The sequence below is a fragment of the Neovison vison genome, chromosome 7 (assembly GCF_020171115.1).
Source record: "Neovison vison isolate M4711 chromosome 7, ASM_NN_V1, whole genome shotgun sequence".
In the NCBI taxonomy this organism is placed as follows: Eukaryota; Metazoa; Chordata; class Mammalia; order Carnivora; family Mustelidae; genus Neogale; species Neogale vison.
Genome location: NC_058097.1, coordinates 205,590,357 through 205,617,636, shown reverse-complemented (window position 1 = coordinate 205,617,636; position 27,280 = coordinate 205,590,357). Strand labels below are relative to the sequence as shown.

At 60.2% G+C, this 27,280-nt stretch overlaps 1 protein-coding gene across 3 annotated transcripts in view; it reads left to right on the top strand.

Moving 5' to 3' along the window:
* ANO1 (anoctamin 1) overlaps positions 1–24,609 on the top strand; it is a 78,615-nt gene extending 54,006 nt beyond the window's left edge. The window contains exons 14-25 of one of the 3 annotated variants that reach the window (XM_044260011.1): positions 1,446–1,523; positions 2,479–2,553; positions 4,410–4,611; positions 4,739–4,850; positions 5,655–5,712; positions 7,799–7,899; positions 8,511–8,656; positions 11,070–11,222; positions 15,743–15,795; positions 17,648–17,832; positions 21,321–21,426; positions 23,042–24,609. In XM_044260011.1, coding sequence (XP_044115946.1) covers positions 1,446–1,523; positions 2,479–2,553; positions 4,410–4,611; positions 4,739–4,850; positions 5,655–5,712; positions 7,799–7,899; positions 8,511–8,656; positions 11,070–11,222; positions 15,743–15,795; positions 17,648–17,832; positions 21,321–21,426; positions 23,042–23,284 — 1,512 coding nt within the window. In that variant the 3' untranslated portion in view covers positions 23,285–24,609. The remainder of the gene's footprint in view (positions 1–1,445; positions 1,524–2,478; positions 2,554–4,409; positions 4,612–4,738; positions 4,851–5,654; positions 5,713–7,798; positions 7,900–8,510; positions 8,657–11,069; positions 11,223–15,742; positions 15,796–17,647; positions 17,833–21,320; positions 21,427–23,041) is intronic. The other 2 variants (XM_044260010.1, XM_044260012.1) reach the window with 2 other exon arrangements.
* Positions 24,610–27,280: the final 2,671 nt, after the last annotated feature.

Genomic DNA, 27,280 nt, shown 5'->3' with positions numbered 1-27,280 from the left:
TCTGCAGGCCTCTATCACAACTACTCAATTCTTTCTGTAGCTTGAGAGCAGCCATAGACAGCAGGTAAACAAATGGCCCTGCTTGTGTTCCCATAAAACTTTATCTATAAAAACAAATAAGGGGCCAGGTCTGTTCCACAGGCTAAAGTCTGTCCGACTCTGCCATGGGGCTCCCTCCTCGAGCTGCCCCGAGGGTATCCCAAGCGTCAGCCAGCATTTCACTGTCAAACCAGGTAGTTTGCAGCTTTTCGACAGGACACCTGCCATTTTCTTACGTCACCCCTTGTGTTTGATGTCAAGCTGTGAAACAGGAGGATTTGTCCCACCGCCCCCCGCCCCCAGCATCCCTGAGCAGATGGCCAACTCCTGGTTTCCCTCAGAGATGCGGGAATGAGAGGGAACTGTTTTGTGATGTTCTGAAGATCACCATCTTTCTATAATAAGTGACTTACCCCAAAGCTCTCATTCGAGTCGGCAGTCTTATGTTCACGGCCTAAACACTGGCAGTCCTCTAGAGGTTCCTAACGAGGGGGTTTTATATGCCCCGGGACAAGCACGGAGCGCCCCGGCCCCCGGCATCCTAGCCTCTGGCGCTGATCAGGAGAGCCCCTGGGTTTACTGTTCCCTTCGCCGTGGCACCCGGACAGGGTTTGCTGGATCCACGCGGCCAGGGGTTGCGATTGCTCTGGAAACTGCAGGCTCCGAAGTCCTACGGCCTCCCCCTGGGTCAGTAAGGCCTGTGTCCAGGGCAGCACCCCCCACCCCCAGCCCGGGTCAGGACGTACAGCCCTGAGCCCGTCCACCCGTGGTTTTTCTTTATGGCGGCTCCCCCTAGCGCGAGCCCGGATGAGTATGTCATTCTCGTATGACACATGTCCGTCCTTTCAAGTCCAGACCGTGACCAAGCACAGGTGCACCCCCCAGACTCCACCACCCACCCCTTGGCTGCAGTCACCAGCGACGAGGGCACAGGGTTCCTTTCACACCTGCGCCTGGCAGGCCACACCCCTCATCTCTTCCTCTGTGTCACTTGGCTCCCAGCTTTAATGTGGGGCTTTAATTTCCCCTCCCCCTGGGAATGGCACCCGATTCAGTCGCCAAAGAGGAGGGTCACCCTTCAGCGACAGGGGAACGGGCATGGCATCCCGTGATACACACCCTTGCAGTCACAGGGACCGCCCCCCGGGGGAGCCGTTCGGAGCCCCCCAAAGCCGTTACTGGGGCAGTCCGCCCGAAAGCCCCATCTCCCGTCCCCACACCCTTGTAGCCCCCCTTTCCTTTAGAACGTGGGCATCTGCCCTCTCCCACCGGTTCCAGACGCCCGGGACCCCCGTCGGCCTTGGCCGGCAGCGCAGCGAGGGCGGGCCCGCGGGGACACGGTGGGGGGCCCGGGCCTCGTCCCGCTTCACCCCACGTGCTCTCTTGTTCCCTCCACCCGCCCTCAGAAGCGCCGGCATATTCCAGAGGAGTCAACAAACAAATGGAGGCAGAGGGTTAAGACCGCCATGGCGGGGGTGAAATTGGTACTTTCCTCTTGCGGGGGCAACGCGCGTCGTGACTGTTTGCAGACGTCCACGTCCGTCGTGGTTTCTCCTCGACGGAGTCCGACTGTTGTCTTTTTCTTTAACGTCCGCGTCCACGCTGCTTCATCTTCCCACCACCCCCACGGGGCTGCGTGTGACGGGGGTCGTGATGCCACTGCATGGCTTCCGTGGGTCCGTGGAGGGGGTGCGGGGGGGAGCCCGTGGTGCGTGCTTGTCACGGCTGCCCGTGCCTGGTTCCCCGTCTTCCTGCTAACACGCATGCTGCCCGTGCGAGGTGACCGCCGGGCTCCCGCCCTCGTCCGCGTTCTCTGTCCTAATGCGTGCATCTCTCCGTTTTAATCATCCACTTCCATTCGTTCTGGAAAGATCACGGGTTAGTGACAAGCTGCTGCCCAAGGGCCCCACCAGCCGGGGCCGTCCCCGAGCCGAGAGCCTGCAGGCCCCGTGCCACCGCGGCGCCCCGTTGCTATGCGGCAATCGGCGTTTTAACTTGTAATGCTCGTGGCCTGTTTCGGCTTGCCCCGTGCAGGGAAAATAACTATTATGGTTTGGGTGGCGGAGGGCGAAAAACATCTCCGACCTAACAGCCTTAAAGTGAGGCTGGGGCCGGACGCAGGCGTCCCCCAGACGCGGGGCCGACAGTCTGATGGAGGAAAGCGTTTGGCGCTGGGGTGCCGGGGACACAGAAGGGTCTCGTGGTCTAACACGAGTATCGCTGCTGTTCCCCGGCATCGTCTGATAGGTGAGGAGACCCCAGACCCTTCCTTGGACGCTAGGTGGGTGCTTTCACTCGTCACCTGCGGGCGTGTTTTCATAAAGATGTTTCTGAGTGTTTCTGTTGTCCAGTTGTTCCCGCACACGCCCGCGCGCGCACACAGCATCTCTCCGCCAGCACGGGTCCCACCAGGTGACCCGACATTGTTTCGTGTTGCAGACGGATAAGGTGAAGCTGACCTGGAGAGACCGGTTCCCGGCCTACTTCACTAACTTGGTGTCCATTGTCTTCATGGTAAGTTCCGGAAGGCTGCGGTGGGAGAGCTCAGTGCCGCCCACGGGGACACAGTGTGGTGTTCAGCTGGACCAGAACCCAGTGTCAACATGGCATTGGCTCTCATCCCAGGCTCCACCACTGCCCCTAAAGTGGGAAGGGGCCAAGGGATCTGCAGGGACCCCAGGGTCCCTGTAAAAATGACTGGCCTCTTGTCCAGCCCAGAGCTTTAAGTTAGAGCCCTGCATGTGCCCTAGTCCTGTGGCCTGGGTACTCAGGGCCTGGGGTGGCCATGAACCAGGGCCCGAGCGTGTGTCCAGCAGCCCAGGGGCCATGCAGGGAGTCTCCTTGAGTCCTCACAATCCCGATGTGTCCCCCTCCTGATGAGGAGACAGGCCGTAGGCGTGGCCCCCTTGCCGACCACTAGGCCGGAGGCGGTAGGCCCCTTGCCAGTCAAGCCTTCTGCCCCAAGGGCCCCACAGCCCTGTGCAAACTTCACTGGAAGCAGGGGCTGGTCTTGGTTTTCCCTCAGGGATGAATCAGTCACAGCTCTGCCCCCCCCCACCCAGGAACTTCATTCATTGAGCAAATCCTGTCTGGGACCTGCGATGCCCCCGCTCCCCACATTCCTAGTCCCAGGAGCACCAAGGTGAACCCAGACCCCCACGGCTCATTTAGTCCAGAGAGGGCACGGCCCACAGGGGTTAAGACTGTTGGCGGGCTCGCCTGTCGTGGGGACACACACTCTCTGGCAGGAAGCAGGGGACACCCTCCTTCCTGAGTCACCCAGCAGGCCAGCCGCCTGTCTGTCCCTCCACATGCTGGCACAAGGCCGCCTCTGAGGCCGGGGTGGTGCCTTCCCCTGGGAGGGGCCCCTTGGCAGGAGCCAGGGAGTTTCCAAGGAAAGCCCTCATTCCCGGAGCCAGCCTGGGAGTGTGGTCAGGGTGTGGCTGGGCTGCCCAGGCTTCCTGAGCGGGGTGTGGCCGCCGTCAGGCACCCACAGACGTGTGCAGAAGCGGAGGGACAGACCCGACGTCTCAAAGAGGAGCGTTCCTAGATTTCTGATGGCCGCCGTCTGCCCCCTTCCAAGCCGAGCCCCGAGACACAGCGCAGGCCCTCGCCCCAGCGGGGCATCCCAGGGGCTGTGAGGGAACATCTTAGCAGGACAGGGCCTGCCCTCCGCACCCCACTCGGGAGGAGGTGACACAGGTCACAGAGGGGAGCAGGAGCCCAGAGCCTGGCCCGCGGCTGGACTTGGGTGGGAGTGACCGCCGGGCACAGCTAATCCCTGTCCTCAGTGCGTCCCGGGGTTGGAATCTGCCCGCATCCACACCCCAGTGCGGGGCCGCGTGAGGACCGGGTTGTCTCCAGCGAGTTAGGGCCTTTGAGGAAAAGTAAGAGAAACTGAGGCAGACAGACTGCTCCACACGGAATAAACTCACCCGCCTAGGCAGGGCTCACTCCCCCTCCCAGGCAGCCGCCCGCCCGAGCTTTAGGGAATGTTCTGGATTTGGCCAGGCGAGCGAGAAGCCAGGTGTGCGGGTGGCTCGTGGAGAGGTTGAGAGAAGGGTCCCAGGCTGTCCCAGCCAGGCCCGCGGCCCTACCCCGCGCCCACCCAGCTCCGGGACAGTTCTCCTCCCGCTCAGGACCACCCATGTTTTGGGGAGACCCCCTCCCCCCCGAGTCAGCCTGCCTCGCACAATCCAGGCCAGCTGGGTTTCGGCCACCTGGTGCCCTGCTGGGGTCCGTGGGCAGGAGAGAAGGCGTGGAGGCCCACGGCTGGTGCCGGTGGAGATCCCAGGAGTGTCCGGCTCGGCGGACTCACCTGGCCAGTCCAGAGCCCGTCCTGGTTGAAGCCGGCCCTTCTCCCTCTGCAGATCGCGGTGACCTTTGCCATCGTCCTGGGAGTCATCATCTACAGGATCTCCACAGCCGCCGCCTTGGCCATGAACTCCTCCCCGTCCGTGCGGTCCAACATCCGGGTCACAGTCACGGCCACCGCGGTCATCATCAACCTGGTGGTCATCATCCTGCTGGACGAGGTCTACGGCTGCATAGCCCGCTGGCTCACCAAGATTGGTGAGTGCGCCTCCCCGGGGCGACCACGGCCCCTCCCTGCTCTGCGCCCTCGGGCTCGTCACTTAGCCTCTGAGCTTTGTGCTGGTGAGAGCTGAGCACCTGCCCACATGCCTCTCCCTCCTTCTAGAGGTTCCAAAGACAGAGAAGAGTTTCGAAGAGAGGCTGATCTTCAAGGCTTTCCTGCTGAAGTTCGTGAATTCCTACACCCCCATCTTCTACGTGGCTTTCTTCAAGGGCAGGTAGGGACAGCCGTTACTAAAACTTGCTCGTGTCCCCACCTTGTTCCTACCGGGGCGGCCAGAGGCTCTCCTTACCATCTCCCTGCAGGGTGGAGGCCCCGGGCCCAGGGCAGAGCATTCAGAATGGCTCCTAAGGCCACTGAGCTCCTGGAGAGGCTCCTACAGGGGGCCCAGAGCCTCGGAGACCCTGGGCAGAGAGCTCCCTCTGCTCCCATAGTAGGCTGAGATGACTGAGGGGATTAGGGCCCCAGAAGTGGGTTAAAAAAACACAGCCATGGCCAAGTTGGTGTTCTAAGCTAGTGCCCAGACCCCCCAAGCCACTCCAGGCTTGGAGGGGCTTGTGGCCCACCCACCAAGACTCCCCATCACCCTTTCTGCCTGGAGCTAGCAGTCTGATCCCAGAACTCCTCCAAAGGCTTCTTCCCCAGCATCATGGGTCCCAGAGCCCAGCCAAAGGGTCCAGGCTCCCTGCGATCATCCGTGACCACAGAGCAGCCCCTCAGAGGTCCCCACCCCTCCCCAGCCTGACAAGGCCATGGCAGGTGGTGTTGCCTATGCCGGGCAGCTTTGCCTCTGTCCTCACACCACCGCCACCCTGGCCCCCCTCCCTCTTGGCTTCCTGCTGATGTCCTGCCTGGTCACGCATCCCTGGCTTTGGGAGCCCCCGGAACACGCGGCCACAGCACACCGCGGAGGTCGTGTCTCAGGTGCCAGAAGCCCGTGGGCACATCGAGCCGGCTGCAGCCCCCACCTCGGGGTCTCCCCACCCTGCCCCTCCCCTCCCACTGCCCCGACTCGTTGCAGGTTCGTCGGGCGTCCGGGAGACTACGTGTACATTTTCCGTTCTTTCCGGATGGAAGAGGTAAGCTTGTGCTCCGTCCTGCTTTCCCAGGTCCGTCCACACAGCGGACTCAGGGGAAGCAGACATTCTGGACTAGTGTCTCCCTCCTCCCAGCGGGGAGGGCAGGGGGCCCCTGCCGTTGACCCGCGGCTGGGACGGGGCTCTGATCTTATTGGGCCCTTCCATGTAGGATAACCTGAAAAGGGGAAAGTCTCTTCGGAGTCACCAAAAGAATGACACCTGTTTCATTTTTCTCTTTTTCTATGTAAGATCTTAAGTGTTCCTTCTCTTTTTTGTTAAGCTGGATTAGAGGGGATGAGACAGAACTCAACTTCAGTCTTTTTTTTTTTTAAAGATTTTATTTATTTATTTGACAGAGAAAGATCACAGTAGGCAGAGAGGCAGGCAGAGAGAGGGGAAGGGAAGCAGGCCCCCTGCTGAGCAGAGAGCCCGACGTGGGACTCGATCCCAGGACCCTGAGATCATGACCTGAGCTGAAAGCAACGGCTTAACCCCCTGAGCCACCCAGGCGCCCCTCAACTTCAGTCTTTTACTGTGACGGAGAAATGCCCGCCTTTCTCCCTCTAAATCAGTGCTGCTGACCTTTGGCTTCTGCTCAGCCACTGCAGCCACCATGGGTCTGGTTAGTGCCCTGGCCACTGGACTTGTTCCAGCAGTCTCCCCCAAACCAAGCCAGGGCTTCGAGGTGCTGGAGAAGTGGTCAGCATTTCCAACGCCCGACATAATTCGGCTTACTGGAAGACAATCGGTGGGTCTTTTGATAAAGACCTTGTGAAATGGGGTAGAGAACATTGGGGTGGGCTTCAGGTACAGGGTGATCTGGCTGCCTGGGGCACAGACAGGAGGTTCAAGCCCCTGAGTGCCAGGCCCTGAACATCCCCAGATGTAAGCCTCACCCACAAGGGGCACAGACAGGAGGTTCAAGCCCCTGAGTGCCAGGCCCTGAACATCCCCAGATGTAAGCCTCACCCACAAGGCAAGTTCTGTTCTCTCCCCTGCCAAACCCAGATGTTTGCAAAAAAACCCCATGAAGTGCTCTGCCATTATATGATCCCAGTCTTTCCATAAATGATACCGTATCAAATTTTAAATGGTTAGAAAGATTGGGGAAATGTCTTTGTAAATTAGAATGAAACAAAAGGCATTATTTTTTTTAATGAAACGGTGGCTCTCCAACATGAAATCTGTGATAACAGTATAAAAAGTTTTGTTCTGGGCACATAGAGGGGTCAGCTGTGCCCCAGAGGGTCACCCGGCGTCCCTTAAGCTCCCATCACTCGGGCAAGTGAAGCCTCTGGCCCATCCTGCGCCTGCCCACACCCAGCCTCAGGCAAGGCAAGCCACAAAGGACAGGGACATTAGGTTCCAGAAGGGTGACCAGCCTCACAGGCCCCAGGCTGCCACAGCCGTGCAGGGCCAGTGGCTAGGCCACAGTGCGTGGGACCGGACAGTGGCCCTGGCGGGTAGGAGGAGCCTCTAGATCCAGCCCCAGCCCTGCCCACTCCCTGGCAATGAGCTCCCCTCTCCGAGCCTCGTCCCAGCCCTGACAGATGTGGACAAGATGCACTGGCTTCTGGGGACCGTTGGGACAAAGTACCACAGAGCAGGAGGCCTACAACGGAAATGTATTCATATGGTTCTAGAGGCTGGAAGTCCCAAATCAAGCAGCCAGGGCTGCGCTCCCTCCGAGAGCCAGGTTCCTCGGGGCTCACCCCTGGCTTCTGGGGGCTGTGGCCTCCTGGGCCTGCCTTGCTTCTGGCCAGGGCACTCCAGTCTCTGCCTCTGTGTTCACACGGCCTTCATTTCTCTGTGTTTTCTCTTCTTATAAGGACCCCGGTCACTGCCTTAGGGTCCCCTTGCTCCAGGGTGACCGCGTCTTAACTCGGTCACATCCGCGAAGACCCTTTCCCAACCAAGGCCACGTTCTGTAGTTCTGGGGGTCAGCACGGAGACCTGCATTTGTGGAGAACACACGTGACCCACAGCAGCAGGGCTGAGCTCCCCTCGCTGCGGGGGGCTGCGGTCCTCTCTCTGGGGTCCACGACGGGCGGGGGTGGCTGTGACGCATCTGCCCTCTGTCCCACAGTGTGCCCCGGGAGGCTGCCTGATGGAGCTCTGTATCCAGCTCAGCATTATCATGCTGGGCAAACAGCTCATCCAGAACAATCTGTTTGAGATCGGCATCCCGTGAGTAACGTCCAGCCTCGGGTGCGAGCAGAGCGGGGTCGGGGGGAGGCCCTGGGGTCCCCTGAAGGCTCCCATGGTGGTCGGGGGGGCACGTGAGGTGGGACCTGGGCCAGGACAGGGTGCCGGGAGCGGGGACGGGGTTGGAGGTGAGGACAGGAGGGGAGGCAGGGCACAGCCACCCCATGGTGGACGAGGAGAGGGGTCCTGACAGGTACCCTCAGACTCGTGGGCCGGCCCCCTGGGCTTGGCTGCCAGAGCGCCTCGAGGCCCTGCTTCCTGACCTTCGAGAAGCGTGTCCCGATACGCCTCCAGGGCAGCCGGCCTGCCCAGAATCAGGGCGTTCGCGATGATTCTCCGCACTCCCCTCCCACGCAATGCCCATGGCGTCTGCGTGGGCATTGCGGACCCCTGACCCCGGGGTCCCCCCTGCACCTGCTTCCTTATGTCGAAAACCAAACGATGGCCCTTGACCCTGCCTCGGGGGGGGGGGCGGTGCACGGCCCAGGAAGTCCTCGACGGAGGACCCGGAGGGGTCCCGGCTCCGAGAACAGGAGACCCAGCTTGCGGGTGACGGACCCGTGGCTGAAGTGACGCCGCCGTGTCTCCCTCAGGAAAATGAAGAAGTTCATCCGGTACCTGCGGCTGAGACGCCAGAGTCCCCCCGACCATGACCCGTACGTGAAGCGGAGGCAGCGCTACGAGGAGGACTACACGCTGGAGCCCTTCGCAGGCCTCACGCCCGAGTACATGGAGATGAGTGAGTGCGGCGCGGGGCTCCCGTCCTCGGGGGGGCACCGAGCCAGAGCACAGGAGATACCCACGGATGGAGCCCTGGCACCAGCAGCGGTGTCCCGGGACAGGACGATGCCCAGAGCTGGCCCTGATTCCCAGCAGGGGGCACCAGGGAGGGGGAGAGAGGGCACACGCAGCTCGCACAGCCACCTGGAGCCCCCCAATCCCACCTGCGCCTTCTCCTCGCCTCCTCCCACCATTCCAACCCCACTGGCCTCTTTGCTGTTACACAAACATCCAGAGCTCATGCCTACCACAGGGCCTTTGCACTAGCCATGCCCTACCAAATGTTCTCCCCTTAATACCTGCATGATTCATCCTCTCCCTTTTTCTGGGGCTGTGGTCAGGATGTTCTCCACTAGAGTGGTCTTCCTGACTGCTGGGTTCAGAAGGGAAGCCCCTCCCCTGCACCACTGTGGCCCTCTGCCTCTCCCCATGCTCCGGTTCTTGTCACCAGCACGCACTCTAGCTTTACCTCTGCCCCCCAGTAGAATGATGGAAGTTCTGTTCTCTCCCCTGCCAAACCCGCGACTCCGGAACAGATGAGCTGTATCGCTGGCACTCAGTGTCTGTCGCTGACTGAACAGACCAGTAAAGGAGGCCAGGACGGCTCCCTGCAGAGGGGTCCCAAGTGTAGGCCCCCAGCCACCATGGGCAGCACATTTTAAATGCTAGTTTTGGAGCCCACCCCTGGTCTGTGCACGGTGTGACCTGGGACCTTGCATTTCTACCAAGTACTTGAGCAAACCCCAGTTTTGAGGGATAGGCTGTCCCAGGAGGCCTCTCTCCTGCTGGCCCAGTGGGTCCGTAAAAGTCACATCCAGTGTCCCCATGATCATTCAAGAAGCACCTTGCGTTGACTCAGAAGGAAAAGAATCTTCAGACTTTAAAAACTGGAAATAACGTCATGTTCAGATGACCTTGTCTGTTTTCTCTTGGAACGAAATCCAAGGTGAACCGGAGGCGGGCAAGCAGCTCCCTCACCCCATGGGCCGCCGTGGACCCCCGTGGGCCTGCTCCTTCCCTGGCTGTCGGGTCTCAGCCCTGGGGTCCAGGAGCAAGGCCACCCCTGCCTGCCTGAGGCCAGTGGGAAGGCAAACACCAGGAAGAACAGCTTGGGGCTGGCTGGCAGACAGAGGCTCCCCCAGAGTTTAATTTCTGCAGTGGCTAGAAGTTGCATCCCACGTCCCTGTCGGGCGTGGTGGGTCTCCTGGGATGGGCCCCTGCCCACCCAGGGAGACGCCCACCCGGGGACCCACGTAGTACCCCGCCACTCAGAACGCTATGCCACGGCCACTGCTGGCCTTCTTCTCGCAGACCGACTCTTCTGGGTGCCTGGAGCACACAGTGCCTGAGATTGGACGGGGGCAGCGGGGAGGGCGCCGGGCCCAGGCCATCTCCAGCTCCCCTCCCTGCTTGGACGGCAGCAGAAGGCAGCGTCACTCGGGAGCGAGGACCCCACAGCCTCAGGCTCGGCGGCCCACCTGGAGCCCACAGCCCAGCTGATCCGAAGCCTCCATCCCGCCAAGAGCCGCCTACAGACACGCCTGTCCACGGAAGGGTCCCGTGGAGGCCCACGGGGCAAATGAGAAGCCAGCAGCCCCACTCCCAGACGGAGGCTCCCGCGGAGCCCCCCACCGGTGGCTCTAACAATGGCCACGCTCAGCCTGCCAGGCACACGGTGACGCTCTGCCGGCTTCCTTGTTTACCAGCTGGCAGGCCGCGAGAGCCCTGGGACAGGCTGTACGGTTCCTGAGCCAGCCTCCCCCACGCTGCAGCCTTTCCCTGATCTCTCCCGGGAGCCCGGCTCTGTGCCGGCCACGGCATCCGAGGTCCAAGCCCCAGGGTCGGCGATGAGGATGGGCCGAGAGGGGTCAGACTGTCCTGGACAGTGGGCCCCGCCCAGCTCCCCAAGGCCTGATGGAAGGAGACAGTGGGGGCTCTTCGACACTCGGTGATACTGCCAAGGCCCCCAGGTCCCAGGAACCCCTAGCCACCGGGCACTGGGACTGCGCCCGAGGCCCTTGCCAGCCCCACCTGGGTGACCGAGGCCGGGTTCTCGTGCTCACGGGGGCCTTTTCCCCATCACTGATGATTGTCGGAGCTTAGACGTGAGATAGTGACTGCAGGCTCCTTACACACGAGCCCACACTGGGGGCCAGAGCAAAATTTGGAATGCTCCCCACAGCCCCCTCCTGGCCCGGGTCGCCTGGGGTTGTGGCAGGAGTGTTCCCAGGTCCCCCCGGATGCAGGTACGGGGGCATGTCAGGGACAGGGAGCCAGCCAGACCCCGCCCCCCCGTATGTCCAGCTGTGACACCCGCCGTGGGGGCCCGCCGTGGCGCACGCGGCGCCCTGACCGTCCCTCTCCCCTTGCAGTCATCCAGTTTGGTTTCGTCACCTTATTCGTGGCGTCCTTCCCCCTGGCCCCGCTGTTCGCGCTGCTGAATAACATCATCGAGATCCGCCTGGACGCCAAAAAGTTCGTCACTGAGCTGCGAAGGCCGGTGGCCGTCAGAGCCAAAGACATCGGTGAGTGACTCTAGGGAGCTGGTTCTGAGAACATGCTGGGTTGGGGAGGGGGTCCTGCTCCCCAGAGCGTGACCCAGATCGGGCAGACTGGGGTCTGGCCACGGGGTCCCCACGGGCTCTGGGATGGAGATTCAGGGGCTCAGCGTGGGGGACGGGGGACCTCCTCTGCACGCCCACCCCAACATCTCATTCCGGAAAGCATCAGTGCCTTGGGTGTCTGAATATCTCGACACCCAGCTGTACTAGGAGGTCCCCCAGGTGCATGCACTGAGGTCCTCAGCGCCCCGCCCTCCTGCTCATGGCCCAGAGCACAGACCGAGCAGACGGGCAGGAAGCTCGTGTTCGGGGCTGAGTGCGCCTCTCCACGAAGGGTGTCATGTAGTCATTCAACGTGCACAAACAGGAAAGGGAGGAGGAAGGGGCCCTTCCAGCAGCGCAGGAATTGCTCTGTAGGGCTTGCGCCGATGATCAGTCCAGAGAATGCTCTGACCCGGTGCCGGTGAGGGCTTCCTCCTTGTGGCGCACGGGGAGGCAGGGGTGAAGGGATGGCGCCCTTTTGGGGAGCAAGACACCTATCGCTCGGGGAGTCAGAGGGGTCACCAGCGAAAGAGATCATCTCAAAATGAGTCAACTTCATTCAACCAGGACCCAGTTTTCAAGGGGCATGCAAAAAAGCCCCTATTTAATCTTGAAATGAGAAGGAAAAGTGACAGAAATACGTTGAAGGCAATAGCCGGGCAGGCATCCCCTTGCTGGAAGGCGGCGGCAGCTTCTCCAGCCTTTGGCACTGGGCTCGTCCCTGTCAGAAAGGCCCCTCGGCCGTCCCATCCTGCCTGGGTCTGTGGGGCCCCTCGGTCCACGCCCGCCCTGGCCTCTGATGGCAGCGTGGCCGGGCCTGCTGCTCTCCCAGGTCGCACTGTCCCCAAGTGCCATTCATGCACTCACGTGTGGCCACGTGTCACATGTGTCAGTCATTCTGTCTGGTTCACTGCAGCCCACGTTGGCACCGTGACATCCGTGGGGACTCCTTCAGGGCCCAGCTCTGGGACGGGCCGGGGAACCTTGGTGTTCTGTAGGGAGGGGCGCCAGCCAGAGCCGGGGCTCAAATCTTGAGGTGCATCTGTCACGGTCTGTCTGTCACCTGTCTGGACGACCCAAGCAACGGGCAGAGACTCTGCAAACAGATGCTCTCCAGGCTGCACTTTCCTGGAAGATTTCACTTGTGATTTTAAGAGGCTTTGAAAGAACTAACTGCCCTTTTGAAGTCCCTTCTGGCTTCCAGGTGCCTGATTCCGCCACAGCCCTGGCTGTGGGGTGAGTCCCTTGCCCCTCACGCCACAGCCCTGGCTTTGCTGCTGCTCCGGGTCCGAGCTCAGCTCGGGGCTTCCGTGCGTGGCCAGAATAAAGGCCGTGGTCTCCGTGGACCACGGAGGGCACCGTTCTCACCCCAGTGCACTGAATTTGGGCCCCAGGCCGCGTTCACAAGTCCCCTCCCCAGATGAAGGTGACATTGTCCCCAGGGTTCCGTGAGCGGTGCATGGACTTGATCACTTCTTGGGGCTTTCGGCATCGGGTCCTCCCGGGGACCTCTAGAGGAGGCCTGGGCAGATCCTTGGTCCCAACTTCCCAGTGGGGAGACCAAGGCCAGGTGGTCACCAACGCTGAGCTGGGACTAGAGACCCTACGCCCCCAGCCCCCCACCCCCGGGCCGCCCGCTCCTGCAGCAACGCCGCGAGCAGACAGTTTGCCCAGGAAAGCTTACATTGCAACCCAAGGCCCCAAAGGAAAGGATGGACAGGGCAGCTGGCCGAGGCGCTCCCTGGATAGCCCTTGGGGATTCTGGAGCCCTTTGCCCAGTGTTAGTAAAGACGGGAGTGCGGCCTCCTTGCTGTCACTTCTCCCTGACAAAGGCCTGATTCTCAGGCTCCCAGAGGCCCCAGGCGAGGCCGGGGTGGCCATGTTTGCCTTGGCAGAGCCCCACTTCCCCTGCGGCCTCGCTCTCAAGCCTGCAAACCTAGCAGGGTGAACGGGAGCGCCCCAGCCACCTCCCGGCCCCTCCCTGCCTGTCCCTGGCATGGTCCCTCCCCCCACTGGCCAAGGCTGGGAGGCGGGTGTCTGCCTTTTTTATGCCCGCGGCCCCCCTTCCCTCCCTGTTCTCATGGGTCAGCCGCTCACTTCCCGGTTCCTGCCTGCTCGGCTGGAGGCATAATCTGCCCTTCTTCCCCTGTAACCTTTCCCTGAACAAGCCTTTGTATTCCTCCTGTGATCCGTGTGGGCCCCAGTGGCCCCCACGGCCTGCACCCAGGGCGCCAGGGGTGGCAGGGGGAGGCTCTGGCTGGGAGGGGAGGCTGGGTGAGTCACGGTGGGGACCCTGCTCCCTGCCAGTGGGAACCCGGCTCCAGCCTCTGGCCCTGACCTTTGACAGTGGACGAACGGGCTTCTTGTTCCCACGTGTTCTCTCCGAGCCCTTCCCGTGAGTGGCCCCTGCCTGCATTCGGCTCCAGGCATGGTCCGGGGTGTCGGAATACCTCCCTGTCTCATCCTTGGAAATGGGCTGTGGCGTCCGTGGACAGCAGGGACACCCTGGAGTGTCTCCCTTCCCCCTTGGAGATTCTCCTACAGGGAGCCTGAAGGCTTTCATTCCGTACCTGGAGATCACTGGAGCGTGGTGTGCTCTGTGGCGTGCGTCCCGATAACACAGAAGGGGAGGCCAAGGCTCCCAGAGGGGCTGAGCCCCAGGGCCGGGGCGGGCATCCTGGTTAGGCACTTTTTGTACAAGACCCTAAGATTCTGCTGTGGGGTCCGACGGGACTTCGGGTCTGGACGTAGAGATGCCCCGGGGCCTGTACGGTGGGCTCCGTCCTGGGCTCCGAGAAGCTCTCCGGCCCACCCGGCATCCCAAACTGGTCACTCCCACTCCCCACACCCCCCTCCCTCCACCCACGGGCCTGTTCCTGGGCAGTGAGGCCAAGACCCATTTCCTCTCCTCGGGCCGCCGCCTCCCCTAGGAGCCCCCTGCCCCGGACGCTTCACCTTCACCGGGCTCTCACCCAGGCCCCAGCGCCCGGTCTTGGAGGTCGCAAACCCAGACCCTGCAGGGCCAGGAGGCCCGGTGGGGTGAGTGAGTGCCCGGAGGGGACAACAGAGCCACAGTGCATGGCCTGGCCTGGAGGGGGCGCCACTGTAGCCAACGAAACAGGTCGCCCTTTGGGATAGAGGCTCTTTCCGAAGCAGCGGCAAGTCCAGACTTTTCAAAAAATGTGCCATCGTGGTCTGTAAACACCAGTCAGCGTTGTCAAGCAGCACGCGCGTGAGCAGGACGAAACAGCCATGTGCCCGGCCGGGGCCCCAGGACCTCCATCCTGCAGCCGGGGCCTGGGACCAACAGCCCCAGGGGGAAAGGGCTGTCTACGCTCTTGCAGTCACTCAGCAAACGTCGGCCCAGCAGTGCCAATCGCCAGCGGCCAGACGGCGCACGCGAGGCCCGGGAGAGAAGCAGGGATGTGCGGTACACAGCCTCCCCGGGCGCCAGGTGCAGAGGGGCTCCCCTGCCGAGCAGCCGGGCGAGAAGCCCAGGAAGCCTGACCTCGTACGGAAGCGTCTCCCCTGCGAGGACCATTCCCTTCCCTGCATCCCCACTGGCACTCCTGAGGGGAGCCCGACGGGGCGGCCTGGTACCAGCGCGTGGGCCGCGTGTTCCAGCAGGAAGGAGGCTTGAGAACCACTGCTCTCGTGGAGAGACGGACAGAACCCGGGACGTGTCCTCACGGCTCCAGTGGCTCTCCATGGGGCAGGGGGCAGGGGGCAGGCCCCCTTTGCTTCCCGCAGGGGCCCTCAGATAAGGCCCTCGCCGGGCCCTGCTGGCCTCATTCTGCTGGGGAGGCCAGTGGAGGACCATGTGTCTGTCTGGGGAGCCCCCTGCTCCCCGGGCATTGGGGGCAGTGCTAGGCCCCGAGGTGGCAGAAACGGGGGGCACGCAGACAGGAAGTGTCCCGCGCCTCACGGCCATCAAGTCATTATGCTCAGGTCATGACCCCAGCATCCCCCGCCCAGGGCCCTGGCGTTGCTCTTGGACCCGGACATACATTTAGGGACCTGTCCCTGAATTCGTCTTCGGTCCCGGAGCAACGGTGCAGGACACGGAAGCCTCCCGGGCTTGGTCTCCACTCCTGTATGGACCGTTTTGGGCAGGAGCCGCATCCAAATGGAATCTTTGTCCCTCTGGGGACTTCGTCTAAGGTTTCGGGTTCAGGGGAGGGGCTGCAGAACCGCTCAGGGAGCGGCTGATTCGAAGCGCCCCTTGGAGAAGTGACAGTTTGGCTCTGAACACCTGCGGAGCCAGGAGTGGCCGAGGCACTGTCGTCAGCCGGGATCCCCTCCCCCCGAGCCCTAGAACGTCTGCTTGTTCCACACATCTGACCACCGGGGAGAGGACCAAGCCGGCCCCGCTCGCCTGCTGGCCGGGGTCCTGACAGCTTCGGGCTGAGCCGGCCCGACACTGTGCTTCTCTTTCCCCCCAGGAATCTGGTACAATATTCTCAGAGGCGTTGGGAAACTGGCTGTCATCATCAACGTAAGTGACATGGGGAGCCTCTGCTGCCCAGGAGCACCCACTGGGGGCCACAGAGCTGGACGCCCCTCCCGGGGAAGCCACGTGGGGTCTCTGGCTCCTGCTTCGGTGCCACCCAGACTGGTGGAAGCATCTCCTGTTCAGACACGTCCCTTGGTCATGAGGAGGGGTTGGGACGAACTGTGGGTGGGAATGACACCTTGTCCTTGACCTTCTTCTATAACCTTGACTTCTCCGCCACGCCCACCCGGGCCCCTAAGTCCGCTCCCTCCCCAGAGTCCTGAGGATACGAGACAGAGAGAGAGAGAGAGAGAGAGACTCTTTAGCAATCATTCTGCTCTTATTTTTAGAGGTTACCTTTATTGCTTTATATGAAATACGTGCCTGTTCTTTAAAGGCTCAGGAAATGCAGAAACACGGAGACGAGGGGCAGAAGCCCACCAGCCTCCTCTTGCACACACGTAGTTTGCTGAGGACTTTGCTTCCCTGCCCAGCCTCCTGCCTGGGCCGCCCCCCTCCTCAGCCCCTCGTCCACACACTCCTGCCACACAGTGCCGCCCTCCCGGCCTCTCCTGCCCCTGCCCCGCCCCTGCAGGACAGGAGGGCAGGGGCCACTCTGTCACGAGATCCAGCCCACTACCTGCCCTGCGGCTGCCCATCCAGGACTGCGTGGCTCTTCCGAGGCCTGGATGTCCCTGGGCTTAGTGGTCTAGGGGTCCCTCGCACATGCTTCAAAGCCAAGGCTGAGCCCCAGCCGTGAGAACAAATGTCAGACAGCCTCGGAGGTCCACGGTGTCCCCAGCCTGTGACCCTCACCCCTCCGCCTGCCGGCTGAGCCCCAGCCCCCAGAAGCTGACTTCCACACACGGGCCGCCACTCCCAGGAGCAGACACAGCCTGGGCCTGTGGGTCTGGGGACCGGCCCGCACAGAACAGGAGGTGACACTCAGCCCCGGCGAAGAGACTCTCAGAGCCCTGGGACACTGCGTCCCCTGCCGGGGGCAGCCCCCTGCCCAGTCCAGGCTCTGGAACCCCTGTTAAAAGGCCGCGATGGGCAGAGCGTGCACACTAGGCAGCGACAGCCCCTCCTCCTGACCTGGGCTGGTGGGCGCAGAGCTCCAAGGCAGTAGCGCACATTTTGATGGGGGAGGGGGCGAGCTGGGAACGGGGTGCAGCCGTCTGGAGCACAGGGGTGATGTGAGCAGCTGGAAACCAGCTGGACCTCTCATGGGGACAGCCAGCAACAGCAGTAATGGCAGCTAGCATTTCTCGAGCCTCTAGAATATTCCAGGCCCTTCTACACTCCTTACACACATCCACCCCTTGTGCACACACAGCCTTCAGGGAAGGGACTGTCCTTGCCCGCCGTACAGGTGAGACAGCCGAGGCACAGAGAGGTCAGCCGACCTACCCAACACCACACAGCCAGAAAGCAGCAGGGCTGGACCTTACCCCAGGCGGCCAGGCTTCCAGTCTCTGCTCTGGTGTTGATAGCACACCAGATGTCCCCAGAGATGGCTCTGGGATAGCATGATTGGAGTCCGAACCTCACTGTTCACTAAGTTCCTTCCACTCCCGCATACCCCCTCAAGTACGCCAGGGAGGGGAGGCACACAGAGCCCAGAGAGGTTAGGTGATGTGGCCGAGGCCACACAGCCAGTGAGAGGCTGCACTTGGCCCCCCCGCCTTCCTGCTCAGGGATGTCCTGTTCCCTGCACCCAGGCCCCCTTGCCGACTCATGGGCAAAGTGTCACATGGCCCCAGCCCAGGGCCAAGGCCACCCTGGCTCCCTCGGGGCATGTCCCCCTCCCGCACCCGGCCGGGGGTCTGCACTCACCGCCCTGTCCCCGGCCCAGGCGTTCGTCATCTCCTTCACGTCCGACTTCATCCCTCGCCTGGTATACCTCTACATGTACAGCGAGAATGGGACCATGCACGGCTTCGTCAACCACACCCTCTCCTCCTTCAACGTCAGCGACTTCCAGAACGGCACGGCCCCCAATGACCCCCTGGACCTGGGCTACGAGGTGCAGATCTGCAGGTATGGCTCTCAGCATTTCTTTCCAAAAGACACATGTGGTGGGTTTCTGGGGAAACCCTAGTTCAAGCAAGGATTCTTTTAGGGGCAAGTCACAGAATATCTCAAGCTTGCTTCAAGGGAAAAAAACAAACGAACAAACAATAAAAAGCCAGGGTGGCCAATGGGAAGTCATTTAGGAGTTCCTTTCGTTAAGGAGGCAAGGACGGCTTCAGGCATGGCTGGATCCAGGCCTAGAGTTTGCCGTCAGGCCCTGCTCTGGTGCGGCCTCCCAGCCTTGCCTTCCTCCATGGTTGTGTTGTGTTGGGGTGGACAGTGAAGACGCTCTGTCACCTCAGCCATCCCAGCGGCGGAAGTCAGCAGAAGTCGCGTTTCTCACTGGCCTGCCGTGGATCACATGCCCGTCCCTAAATAAAGTGCTGTTGGCAGGGGGTAGGGGCTAGAGCTGGGGCGTGTGCCAGGATGTGGGGTCATGCTTAGAGAATGAAGAGGTCCTCAGGAAACTGGGGTGCTCTGACTCGGGGAGGAGGTACTGGATGCTGGGCAGGCCAGCAGAGATGGCCAGACCTGTGGGGCCCCACATGCTGGCCAGATGCATGGGGTACGCAGGAAGCTCCCCAGGAAAGATGGAGGAGGGGCCAGGCGTGGGGGACAGAGCTGAGACCTGGCCATTCCCTGGGCCCCTACCACATGCGCCAGCCTGGGTTGGGGTCCGGGGACCCGGGACTGGCACGATCCCTGCTATCCGGGGATCTTGGCACAGATCAGCATAAAGGCGGGGATCGTAGTTGGAAGCCCAGGTGGAGGGTAGACGCAGTGGGGTCACTCCGACATCAGGACAGCGTGGGCAAAAGTGCCGAGGAGGGAATTTGCAGGAGCTGTTCCAGCCCAGCTGAGGTTCAGGACACAGAAGAGCTCAGGGACCAAAATACGCCTCCCAGAGCCCGTGCGGTGAAGCGCGGTCCCTCTGGCTCGGAGGCCTGCTGGCTCCTCCTTGGCACGTGGTTCCCTGAGGCTGGCTGGTATATCTCTGTCACCCTGACCGAGGAAAGGGGAGAGGGGGCACCTGCTAGTGTCTAGGGTACTAAGCAACCAGAAGCAGCTTGCAGTACAAGACGGTCCTAAGAAATGGAAAACGCCCCGCCTCCCGGAGCCATGGGGTAAAGGGAAGCAGGCGTCCTGGCCCGGGTGCTCCCCACAGCACTGCAGACAGCAGGCATCCCCGCGGAGCTGGAGCCACTCCACTGCAAGGACACCGTGCTCTCTTCTGTGTCAGGACGGGGACGGCACCTGCCCTGGGCCCAGGTGCAGCCGGGGGAAGGAACGAGTTAGAGCCGCGTCTGCCAGCTCGATAGGGTACGGGACACGGCAAGGCCCGCACGCCAGCCCGGCTCCAGCTTCCCGAATCCCACCCGCCCGCACACTTCCACGTGCACTTAAATGGGCCCCAAAATCACTCCGGTGTGGTCACCTCGGAGAGGGGACAGCCTGCGAGCCGGAAGTGCAGAGAAGGGACCTGCAGACACCCGCCCCCATCCTTCAGCAGATGCACACTCCAGGCTGGCGCAGAAGCGGCCCCCCCACCCCCGGGCTTCTGCGCCAGACCCCCTCTGCTTCCGCAGCCCCGACGCTCCCCCTACATCGTCTCGACGGTTCGGGCTAAATGTACACACTTGACCTACTTTGCTAAAAATCCATTTTGGAGGATGAATAATTACAAGCAAAGAAGACAGGAGATATGTGGTCCTCTTACTAGAAATTTCTTCTGGAATGTCAGTGCTGGTATTTACACGGTTAGCCTCGGTTTCCAAGAGCCGGACGTTGGGTCCCAGACTTCGGCTAAGGAAGCAGCTCCATCTCCATCTCCATCCCATGCATCAGCCCAGGGTCCTGGCCATGTGGGGGAGAGGCCAGGCTCACGGCCAAGACCCATTTATAAGCGTCTCGTAGCTTTCACCCCCGCGGAGTCGGAAGACCGCGGATCAGACCATCCCGCTCCCTGGGATCAGGGCTCCAGCCAAGCCTTCCCCGCTCCGTTGGCCAAGATCCGGCAGCGCAGGTCTGGGAGCTCCGGGCCCTCACCAGCTGCGCCCACGCAAGGTGCCTCTCGCAGGACTTGGTGGCACGAGATGCAGCACCCGGCCCAGCCTGGGGCGATGGGTGTGGGGAGAGGCAGAGCACCGCTGAGCTCCAGTCATGGCTGGCTACCGTTTACGTCTATGCTGAGGCAGGCCTTCTCTCCTCTAATCCCCGGAGCCACCCCCGGAGAGGGCATTATGACCCTCCCCAGGGGCACAGGCAGGCTGGGTACCAGAGCTAAGCAAGGAAAACGTTAGATCGTCTCTGATTGAGGTCAGTGCAGGTGGTGGGAGGTGGCCTCTGGACAGGCCTAAGCGGGCTTTGAGGGATGCCTAGGAGTCTGCCAGGTGACTCACACATATTTCCTCGCGTCCCAGTGCAGCTGGCCATGAGCACAGAAAGCAAAGGGAGGAGCGCGTGTTCATGGCGTCTGACGCTGGGAGAGCAGGGGCTGCCTGTTCCCATCACAGAGCAGGTTGGACAAGTCCTATGTCACTCTGCCGCTGGTACCCAGATAGGATCGTTCCCAGAGAGATCGATCCTATCTCTGGTCTGGCAGCTTAGCACCCAGCAGCTCCTCGGAGGCTCCCATCCAGCTCCCTCCACAAGTAAGGTTCTGTGGGCAAGGGGCCCTCTCTGTTGCGTGTTCCTGAATGTGCTCCCTTGAAATGGGAGCTGGAAGATAATAGCTACTCACTTAATGCTTCTCCTGTGATTCAGAGGATGCCAGACCGAGGCCCAGAGAGGCTGAGCCACTGCACGAGAACACACAGCAAGGTGGTCACTGTTCTGGGGTCAGGCCAGGGCTGTGACCCCAGAGCCAGATGACCCCTCTTCTGGTCCCCCCACCACTGGACCTCAGTGACCAGCGGGGATGAACTACCACCCCAACCCCAGAAACCGCCCCTGCCTCAAGCTTATTCTAATGGCTTTGGGGAGCTTTCTCCTGCATAACACAGGATCAGCCCCATTAAAGCCAACAGCATCCCCTGGAATTCGGGGCACTGTGAAGAGATAGGACCTCGGTTGTCATCCTTGCCCTGCTCCCACAGATTGGTCATCTCAGGACTCTGAGAAGGAGGGGACAGGGACGGGGCACTCTGGTGGGGGGGACAGTGTATGCTGGCAGGGCAGTGGACAGGCAAGCAAGGAAGACTGCTTTCCATAGAGCGAGGGTCAGTGGGAGGTCCCCGGGGGGTGGATGTCTGCCCCAGTGGGAAGTCAGTGGGCAGCGTCCACGCTGATACGTCAGGGAGCGGCGCGGAGTGTCGTGTGTGGATAAGGAGGGAAGAGGGGAAGGAGGCCGGGGGAGGCTTTCTTGCTGCTAGCTCAGGGACGTGGGGCGCCGGGAATGATCCCTGGTTCTGCCTGAAGACCCCCGAGCCCTGGCTGATTCTTGCCCATCTCTGCAGGTACAAAGATTACCGGGAGCCCCCGTGGTCAGAGCACAAGTACGACATCTCCAAGGACTTCTGGGCCGTGCTGGCGGCCCGGCTGGCTTTCGTCATCGTCTTCCAGGTGCGGCAGGCCCTCGTTTCCGGGAGGCTTGAGAAGCGGGCATGGAGGAAGCCCTCTGAGCCCAGAACGGGGTCACAAGGCAGGAGGTGGCCCGTGTCAGGGGCGTTGGGAGACCTAGAGGCCTGGCAACCCTGGGCCCTGTGCAGAGACAGGTCCTAGGAGGGCAGAGGGAGGCCTGGGCCAGCACCAGCAGTGGGATTTGGACCTCTCTGGGGGAAGGCAGGCCTGGTTAGATACGAGGGGTCTTGACTGAAGGAGACAGTGAGGAAGGGAGACCCAGCGTGGTTCTCACCACCTCTGTAGCTGGAGACAACCCGAGGACAGGACCAGTACAGGCAGGAGGAGGGGAGTGCGTTCCCGGCTGACTCCAGCCCCCAGCCAGGGACCAGAGCACCCAGCCTCACCTGGTCTCTGGGGAGGGGACAACAAATCACTCGGAGGCCAAAGTGATTCCCAAGGGACAGGACCCAAGACTGGGGAGCAGGCTGCTGTCTGCAGCAGCTATGGTCCCAGAGCTGGGGAAGCACCCCTTAACCACATGGGCCCAGTCAGAGTCCCTTCTACTCAGGTACCTCTTTCACCTGGAATCCTAGGGACTGAGTTCAAGCCCCTTTACAGAGAGTGTGGCTGCTGGTGGGACTTCCAGTCCTCTGCTGCCTCACCTGTCAGCTTTCCATAACACTCTGCAAACAAGTATCTGCAAACAAGTGTCTGGAAACAAGTGTCTGGGGCTGAGTTTACCAGAAGCAGAGCCTGAGACAAGGATTTGGTGCAAGTGGGTTATCCCAGCACACACCCAGGCCCACCTGGATGCAAGAGAACCCCTTTGGTCTGCCCATGTTGGTTGGGCATGGGCCGTAGTCTGTTCAGACCAAGAAAAGCCAGGCGGGAGGGGGTTCCCTTGAAAGAAGCAGCTGTGAGCCTCAGTAGCCACAGCTGGGGGCTGGGAGCACCACCAGGAGAAGCGGTCTGGGAGGCACCAGCACAGTCCACCAGGTAACAAACAGCCAGATATGCTGACAAGGGATCACGGGACAGAAGTTTTAAAAATAGATTTCAGTTCTTCTGTAAAAGCCGACCATTTGCTATCTGTGCACTAGAAATATCTCCAGGGAGGGAGCAGACTTGCGGGGTGGCCCTGGGAGCCCTTGCAAACTGGAGAAGGGCCTGTGGCATCATCAGACACCGAGTTCCACGCGGCTTTCTTGCTATTTCTATTCTATTTTCCTTAAAGCCTGATACTTACTGTATTTGGTGATGCGTGACCAATCCAATCATCTCTTAAGCTTCCCAGCCCAGGGAGTCAGAATTATTCAGAAAGTTGCCACTTACTGAGCTCCGGTTCGTAATAGAAGTCAGCAACGGTTTCTGGAGGGCTAGTTGGCCACTTTCCTGCCTCATTTATACCTTGGGGGGAACCGAGGCCAAGGGAGTCCAAACTGGGCGTCTCGGGTCGCAGGCTGGAGTGATGGGGTGGGCGCAGTGGAGGGGGGTGGGGGGAGGTCGGGGGTGGGGGGCGGCAGAGACGGGTATGGTGAAAGGCAGGTACAGGGGAGGTGGGGAGCAGCACCTCCTGCTGTCCTCCTCCCCACCCTCACACACTGACTCCTTCCAGAACCTGGTCATGTTCATGAGCGACTTCGTGGACTGGGTCATCCCCGACATCCCCAAGGACATCAGCCAGCAGGTGCACAAGGAGAAGGTGCTGATGGTAGAGCTGTTCATGCGGGAGGAGCAGGGCAAGCAGCAGCTGCTCGACACCTGGATGGAGAAGGACCGGAAGAAGGACGAGCCGTGCAACAGCCACGGCCCCAAAGCCTGCCTGGACAGCCCCGAGTACCCCGGGGGTGCCCTGTAGCTGCCCCTGGGCACCCTCCCCCAGCCGGTGGAAGACCACCTTCCGATAGGACAACATTCTTCTGTCTTTTTTCTGTTTCTCTTCTCCTCGTTTTTGCACAAAACCATATGCAGGGAATTTTTTTATCTTTAGTATTCAAGTTTAATCAAAATGATCGCTGGGGATAGGGTGAGAACGCGCGGGAATACGGTCGCTTTGCAGAGACAGTCCTTGGGAACCTTGGGTCTCCTTTGCCATGGAAGGTGAGCAGAGGCCTCCAGAAAGCGTCTTTTCTAATCCGCCCGATGCCTTTAGAGAGAGTCGAGATGGTGTTGCAAAGCATTGGATAAACATCGTGCCGTCTAGGAGAGAGAACGGAACAATGAGGTTGACACAGGTTCCAGAAGACTCACCTACCGCCAGGTCGGAGAAGTCAACTGGCTTTTCATCTGCTTTCTGTTAGTTCAGAAACTGAGAGACCCTCTGGCCAGAAGGAGAGGCCTGTGAGCTCAGAATTTACTGTTGGAGAACCTTGGGGCAGCAGGTGTCCCTCAGGACAACAGGTGACCCGCACCATCAGGGTCCCCACTATCAGCCCCACACCTGGCCCTCCACCATGACCCAGCCTCAGAACTGTTCATCTGCTTGGTGGGACAAAAAAGAAGAAGAAGAAAGAAAAGCAGGTGGGCAGAAAATGAGCAGAAAGAGAGAGGACCCCAGAGGCATTTCTAAAGATGGCTTCAGGTTCCATGAAGTCTTAAGGCATCGGGAAAACAGTCACAACTTTAGAATATTTATTGGGATTTTTTTAAAAAATCAATTTTAGGGTGGATTTGAGGGGTTTTCTCTGTCGCTCCAAGGTGGAAGGAGTTTATTTTATTAGTTAACCAAATACCATCGCGAGGAATTTAAAAAACACTGTTACTACCAAAGATTTTTATTAATAAAGGCTTCTATTTTGGTAATACTTCTCTATATTTTTACTTACAGGAATGTGACTGTGGGACAGTTACCATTTTAAAGCTTGTAAAAACGAGTCTCACAGATGACAGGAGTGATCTAAATTTGCAGCCATTATACTAACCAATTGTCTGAAATTTCTCGAGCTCCAAGAGAAACCTAAAAAGAAATGTCTCATTGAAGGGAGGGGAGAAACAGATGCGTTTGCCATGAACATGCGGTCGGCGTGAGGCCATCCCCTCCAGCCGCCAGCCCCGACCGCCATCCATAGGCGCTTGCTACAGTCGTGGGGTCTGACGCTTCTAGTTTCTCTTGTACAGTAAGTAGTTGGAAGTGGGTTTTTTTGTATATAAATACTGTATTAAAAATTAGGTGATGACCAAAAATCCTTTTATGGAAACTACTCTTTTTTTGGGAAAAAAAAAAAAAGTGAATGTATGCCAGTTCACCAAGGACCGTGACTAAACCTTCCTGCAACTAAATAAATTTGGATACACGACCCCTGTCTTCACTCGAACACCGTCCCTGTGACCTTCACTCCGGGAAGCTCGAGAGGCTGTCCCCGGAGCCTCCTGGCTGAGCTGCAAATTCGGGAGGGATCACAGGCGTCCACGTCTCTCTGTGAGTGTGTGTATGCATGCGCCTGTCTGTGCTTGCGTGTGTGCACGTGTGTGTACGCATGGGCTGTGTTTCCTGACACCTGCGTGTGTGTGTGCACGCGCACGGGCCTGCGTTTATGCTGGGGGGAGGCGTCGTGCTCACCCCTTCCCACCCTCCTCCTCTTGCATCCTCCGGTTCCCGCCCCGGTCCCACCAACTCAGCCCAGTGGCACTTAGGAATCCACGGACCTAAAACGTCCCCAATCCTCCTGGGCACACACCTAGGGTTGCCAGTGTTTCCGTTTGGGCTAGTGGGGACACGTTTTCAAACTGCCACTTCTAATCAGCACTATTTCACGAAAGAAAGATACTTTTCACACCCAACGCCAGCAAAGCCTGGCAGCCCTGCTAGCTGGGGTCCGTGCCTAGAAACCCCTCGGGGCTGTTCTGCCTCGCGCACCTCCAGGACGAGGGAGAGCTTTGGCGCCCCCTAGTGCCCGCGTTCTTGCGTCCCCAGGAACATCTCCGCAGAGCTCAAACTCCCAATGTCCTGGTTACCTGCCGCCTAGATGTCCTCCCAAAGTTTTGGAACCGCTTCCTTAGTCCAGACATGCAGGCAGAACCCAGGGGCAGCATTGCAGGACCGCCCCTCTCCATGAGCCCTCCAAGAAGCCCACGAGGGCCCATCTGACAGATGAGCAGCTCAGCCTGGGGAGGTAACTTGCCCGCAGGCACAGGGCTCCTGAGCACCTACGCCAAGACGGGCACCCAGACCGTGTAGACATCCACTCATGCAGTGTTCAAGCACGTAGCAGTGGACAGAGCAGACCATTCCCTCCTCCCCAAGGGCAGAGGCTTCCTGCAGAGGGTGTGAGATGCTTAACCAGAAAACAGACCCAGAACCAGATAGTTTCAGAGGCAGAAAGAGATGCTGATAAAGTAGAACAGAGTGTGACATGGTTGGTCCAGGAGGCCCAGGGAGGCTTGAGCAACAAGGAGCCAGGATGTCGAATCCTGGAAGAAGGCAGAACAGATCAGGCAGCAGAAGAGCAGTGCAAAGGCCCTGAGGCAGCAGTGCACAGAGAGCTGACCGGAGGGGAGAGGGCGCGGAAGGAGGCAGGAGACCGGGTGGACAGGCCAGCCAGGACCAACTCACACAGAGTTCCCTGGTTACCTGAAGACTTGAGGCTTGGTGGTAGATGCCATGCAGGAGCTGAGTGGTTTTAACCAGCCCAGTAATGGGGTCTGAGTCACATTCTGAGGTCATAGCCGCTGCCGGGGGACATCGCAGTTGGATGGATGGGAAACCAGAGAGGGGTGTCAGAGAAATTCGGGAGGGCGATAATAAGGTTTGGATGAGGCTGGGGGAGGTGGGCAGAGGAAGACCGAAGGTGATGTCACAGAGACCTGGTATCTGGCCGTGGAAGGACCCCCCAGAGATCATCAGGTCGGCCAGCACTGCTCTCTCAGACAGGAACAATGAGGCCCAGGGAGGGTCAGGGCTCCATGGCAGTCACACAGCAAACCAGCGACACAACCGTCTCTCGAACCCTGGCCCCATGGCCCCCAATACTGAGCATTGCTTCAGGTCCTAGAGTCTTGCCCACGCACAGAGGACAGGGATGGGCAGTGGCCTGTGGGGGAGGGGAGGCTGAGGTGGGGGTTGGAGGGCACCTTCCTCGGGGATTCTGCTTCTCTCCCCAGGTGTAGGCGGCCGTGAGCTCCATCCAGCCCAAGACAATCTCCATTTGATAGGTTCAGTGTTGGCCATTTTTCTTTCAGTTGACTTAATGTGTAAAAACCTGGTACATCTACATATAAACCCAGATTTGAATGTTCTCAAAAAGTCAAGCCATTTGACGACACAGGCGGCTTTTCAGCAGGTCCCATTCTCTCATGTGCCTGGAGCCAGTGGTGGCTGCTCTGCTTAGATGGGGCACGCGCTCTGCCGTCCACCAACCCCCCTCCCCCCGCCCTCCCAAGTGTGCCCACCCACTGGCTAAGGGGGAAGCTGTGACTGTGGCTCCTAGGGTCACTTGCCTTTCTAGAGAAGCTTCAGGCCAGGTCCTAGTCCTGGGATTCAGGACCAGCTGTGAGATTCCTGGGAACAGGGTGTGTGCCAACCCCAAGGCCAGATTCAGAGCCTCTAGTCCAGGGAGCCCACCTCCCCAGCCCCCACACACATTCATGTTCCCAGGAGTCATCTGTGTGCCCCTTACAATAACCCTTTACCACAAGTGGTGTGTGTCCCCCTACTCAGGCAACACTCATCTACCTGTTCATGCTTTGTGAGAGCCCCGGCAAAGTAAAGAAGGGCTAACTTCTTGCCAGAAGCACTGGTACAGTGCCAGGCACAGAGGAGGCAGCAGAAAGCACTGAAAGAATGAATAAATGAGGGAGGGAGAGATGGATGGATGGGTGGGGTGGACGGGTAAATGGACGGATGGACGGATGGATG